This window comes from Crocodylus porosus, unplaced genomic scaffold (genome assembly GCF_001723895.1).
Source record: "Crocodylus porosus isolate Cpor-Errol unplaced genomic scaffold, CroPor_comp1, whole genome shotgun sequence".
Classification (NCBI taxonomy): domain Eukaryota; kingdom Metazoa; phylum Chordata; order Crocodylia; family Crocodylidae; genus Crocodylus; species Crocodylus porosus.
The window spans coordinates 5631666-5636265 of NW_017728931.1; the positions used below are offsets into that span (position 1 = coordinate 5631666).

Sequence of the window (4600 nt, forward strand, 5' to 3'; positions counted from 1 at the left end):
AAGAGACACGAGTAGAGGCTATTGCGCAGGCGCAACGGGAGGCAGGGAACCCGTGGGCGCTAGGACCCCGGCAGGGGAGCGTGCGAGAATGTGAGCGAGGGGCAAGAGACGCGACCAGCGGCTACTGCGCAGGCGCAGCTGCTACAGACAACCGTCGGCGCTGGGGCCTCGCACGCGCCGCCGGCCGATAAAGGTCTCGCGGCGGAGTTTGACGTCACGGCGAGTTAATTTTAAACCCGGACAAGATGGCGGAAGGGGACACGGCTCGGCGCGGGCAGCCCGCGGGGCCGCCTCGGCTGCAGCGCCCCCTTTCCCTACCCCAGCCCCCGCCCGGCCCGCCAGGTAACCCGCACCGCCTCTCTCTCTCCCTCCTTCTCTCCCGCGCGTGGCCGGGGCTGGGGCCGCCTGCTCTGGCCCGGCCCGACTCGAAGGCGGGTGGGGAGCGCGGGCCGGCGGGGGCTGGCGCGGGGTGACCGTGACCTACTTGTGGCGGCGCTGCCCCGGTGTAGGCGCACGGGGGGGAGGAGCCCTGGGGCCGCCCGCAGCGAGTGACCTTAGCGGGTGCCGCAGCCGCCGGGCCCGGGGGGCCGCACGTGACGGAGGTGGCATCGAGACCGTGGTTCGCTGTAGGGGTGCTAGAGCAGTCGCTGCAAGCATCAGAGAGAGAGGTCTTTATTAGCTCCCGCCCCCCCTTTTTGTGGTAGCCGGGTGGGCCCGCCGGCAAGGGATGGGAGCCCCTTCCCTTGCCTGTCTGCCTGAAGCAGGGGTGTACGTGTGCTGACTTGGCCTGTGTGGGGATTGGCTCTAGCAGTTCTCCAGCGGGAGAGGCTGAGCGTGTGAGCACTGGCATACGTCCACCCTCCAGCCCTGCAAGTGGATCCTGTGTGGTAAACCAGGGGTGTCCAACAAACAGCTGTGTCATGAGGCCCATGGGGGCTCATGGAGGGGCTGGGTACTTGTCTGTGGGGGCAAACAGTGACAATGTTGTCCCCACATCTCCCTGCTATCCCTGTGCCCCACTTGCCATGCCTCCAAATTCCTGGGTACAGAGCCCTGCTGGGGGCTTGTTTCTGTGGCAGTGGGGCAAGCAGTGGCAGCTCTTGACCTCTGTGACCTCTCTGAGGTACATAACTGCTCAGGCAGCCACTGGGCTAATGGTGCTGCCACCCACCCTGCTGCCAAAGTCACATCTAGATCGAGCCTGCAAGGAGTCCTATAGTCTGCATCCAGCCAGCTTGACACCCCTGCTCCTAACCATCAGTGTCTTGGTGCCAGTAACAGAATACTCTATGGGATTGCACCTTCAAATGTATTTGGGACGAAAATATTACTACATAGTAATCATGGCTCAGGAACAGCTGTTGAAAACTTGAGTTTGCTATAGATGTTTGACTCTCAGAATTAAGGCTTTCTAGTGAAAGGTTTCAGGGAGTTAAAAATACTGTCTACGAAACTCTAAGTCGGGTTAATGTGCACATGCTGTAATTTGTATTTCTGCCTTGATAGTTTTGGAGCACTGTAACTTTACTGCATGATCTAACACTTGGTGTGAAAATGGAGTTGTCTATCGGCTTTTGTCTAACAGCGTGTAGTTTGCTTATAGTACACCAGCATTTGTAGTGGTGGTGGACTAAATGCTACTGCATATTGGAGAAATCTAGCAAAATTATAAAGGTCAGCTGGAGAGCAGCTATTCTGCAGACCTGTTAAAGAGGGGAAATGCAACAATATTGGACACGGGGGGAACATCTAAATTTGCATTGCAATACAGCTGGTCTTTGTAACTTAAAATAGTCTGGAGATCAAATGTCAAGGATATGAAACTACTTGGGTTCTAGTTATCCAGCAGTGCTGAGTTTTTTTTTGATGGTTCTATGGATTTTTTTTTTTTTTTCCAATAATGGGTAGCTTTAATAAACAAATAGTTCAAGCTTATTGTCTAGCTTTTTTGGCTCAGAATGAAACCACATTATAACACATGGGCTTAAGATGAGATGGCTGTTCTATAGGAACAAATAATGTTCTTTCCTCAAGATATGAACGGAATCTATAGTGTTAGTGGAGGTCTTGTTAAGTTCTATGCCTACAGCTACAGATGAACTTTGCTTACCTACAGAAGAATCTTTATCTGCTTATGGAGTAAAACAGATTCAAATAACTTAAAGAGCAGGAGAAGAATTTTAAGGGGTAGGATATGTGTATCCTGTAATACTACAGCTCTGTGTATGGTACTCTTAAACTGCAAGTTGAGGAGGAAAAGTAATACTAAAGACTCAAATGCTAATTGTGTTTGCTGGTTTTTGTGAAAATAGAGGGACTGGAATAATGGAAGACTAGAAGGACCAGCACAGATGACTCTTACTAACACCAGTGGGAATACTGTATTGGAAGGTATCAAAATCAAATTCTTCCAAACTCCAAGTAAAACTTTGGTCAGTATTCATGTCACAATGTTTCATTCAAAGACAGATAAACCAGACATCAGGCCTAAACTTCATAAGTGATGAGCAGCTATGTCTCCCACTGACTTGAGGTTGTCGGGTCAGCCTAAAAATTAGCGTCCAAAATTGGAGGTGCCTCGATTTATATTAACATTATTGGCTACACTGGCCTCGATTATATTAACATTGGCTACACTGGCCAAAAAGAGCCAATAGGTGATAATGTCACTGATTAAATGCAATATACCTTCTGGCTGGGGCCCTCAGATGCCACACGCACGTGCACAACCGCACCCATGCACATGGCCAGGAATGTAGCCAGGCAGTGTGGAGAGCAGTGCCCTGCAGGTAAGTCTGTGGAGAGGAAGGGGTTTGGATGCAGGGGGGCAGATTCAACCCCCCAGGGTGAAGGAGGGAGTGGGCAGGGGCTGAGGCTGGTGGCATTGCTCAGCCAGGGCAGTGAATGGGACTCAGAGCTGGAACACGACAGAGCCACAAGTGGCTCATCCGGGGAGCACAGGAAGGGAAGGTGGCTTCCTACTGTTGGATGCACCCCTTGGGGGAGGCATGGGGGGGTGGCATGTCATCACCCCCCTTCTCACTGGGGATGGGGGAGGTAGCTCCCCACCACTGTGTGCATTCCTGGGGGCCCCCCCCCTAACTTGTGTGCTGGGCTGGGCTGCTCACTGTGGGCTTGGGGCTCTACACTCTGCTGCCTTTCCCTAGGGAGCCCCACACCAGCTGTGTGTACCCTACCTGCCCAGCAGCATTGGGGGTGGTGAGTTGTGCCTTCTGCTGCTGTGGGGGCAGGGGGCACTTGGCTAGTGTGGGGCTCTTGAGGAAAAGGCAGCAGACTGGAGAACCCTGAGCTCACAGCGGGCAGCCCCGTGCACCCTCACCCTGCTTGGCTCTGCTGTCGTTAAAAGCATCCCTGTGCTTAAAATGGTGGCTGTGGCACTTGAACTAAAGATCACCAAGTGATCTTTAGTTCAAGTGCCTCTGCTGCTGTTTTTAAGTGCTGGGTTGCTGATCCCCTGGATGAGCCACCCGTGGTTGTGTCCTGATCCCTGACCCCCAAGTCCCATTCACTGTGCTGGCTTAACAGCACCTTTTCCCTTCTACACAGCCCTATCTCTCTGCAGACTTGCCTGCAGGGAGCTGCTCTCTACAATACCTGGCTGCATTCCTGTAGATTGATTATTGTATCAGTCGATATAGGTGGTTAATAATCAACTGTCAGTATCGGCCAAGAACATCTTTATTGGTGCACCCTTATCCAAAATAGGGAGTTGCTCACCAGACTGTAGTATGGACTAGCATTGAAACAAAACCCAAAAGTTCCATGGGCTTATCACTCTCTCCACAAGATGCATGTTCTTGTGTAGAGGACTGAAGTGTCATAAATTGCAAAGAGTATACCAGGTATAGGAAAGAAATTCCAAAGTTAGATGTTTCAAAATATTGTGTTTTTATGAAGTGTATGAATGCTTACAAGTAGTTTAAGAATTCAAGGACATTTTGTAGTTTTAAAGGTTGCTAACAAGGCTGATCCAAATTTGACTTCCCCTGACAATTATCATGTACTTCACATTCCAAATTACAGTTTGCAGTTGCTTGCAATATTGTGCTACAACAATGACAGTGCAGCTTTATCATGATCCTTCTGACACTTTGAACTGATAGTCTTCAAAGGAGCAACTTCATACTTAAAGTAAGACTGTTTGAAATGGCTTGGGTGCTTTGTGCAGCACATGTGCTCAACATCTCATTGTGCAGCTAAGTTTCTCTACTGTGCTTGAATGCCACTAAATCTTGTGCTAACCTTTGTTTTTTTTAACTTGCTAAAAACTTGTTTCTTAATCTCTTCTTCCCATGTCTAAGTTGAAGGAGATGATAACAACAGTGTATATGGAGTTGAGTCTTAAAACATATTGCTTTACTTTGACATTTGAGGGGACTCTTGAAATGAAAACACATACTCTTTTTGAAGTTGTATTTTAAGATATAACTCAGTGGTTCTCAACTTGGAGTTGGAAGACCCTTTTGGGGTGTCACAGGACAGCCCCCACTGCCATGGCCTCATGAAACTGAGTGTACCTCATGAGGATTTGGCTTGGAAAGCAGGTATAGCAGCAGTGGGTGCTGACAGGAAGGCCTGT

At 50.0% G+C, this 4600-nt stretch overlaps 1 protein-coding gene across 2 annotated transcripts in view; it reads left to right on the forward strand.

Annotated features, from left to right (window-relative positions):
* The first annotated feature begins 223 nt into the window (after positions 1-223).
* ATL2 (atlastin GTPase 2) overlaps positions 224-4600 on the forward strand; it is a 68933-nt gene continuing 64556 nt past the window's right edge. The window contains exon 1 of one of the 2 annotated variants that reach the window (XM_019544089.1): positions 224-342. In XM_019544089.1, coding sequence (XP_019399634.1) covers positions 246-342 — 97 coding nt within the window. In that variant the 5' untranslated portion in view covers positions 224-245. The remainder of the gene's footprint in view (positions 343-4600) is intronic. The other variant, XM_019544090.1, reaches the window with a different exon arrangement.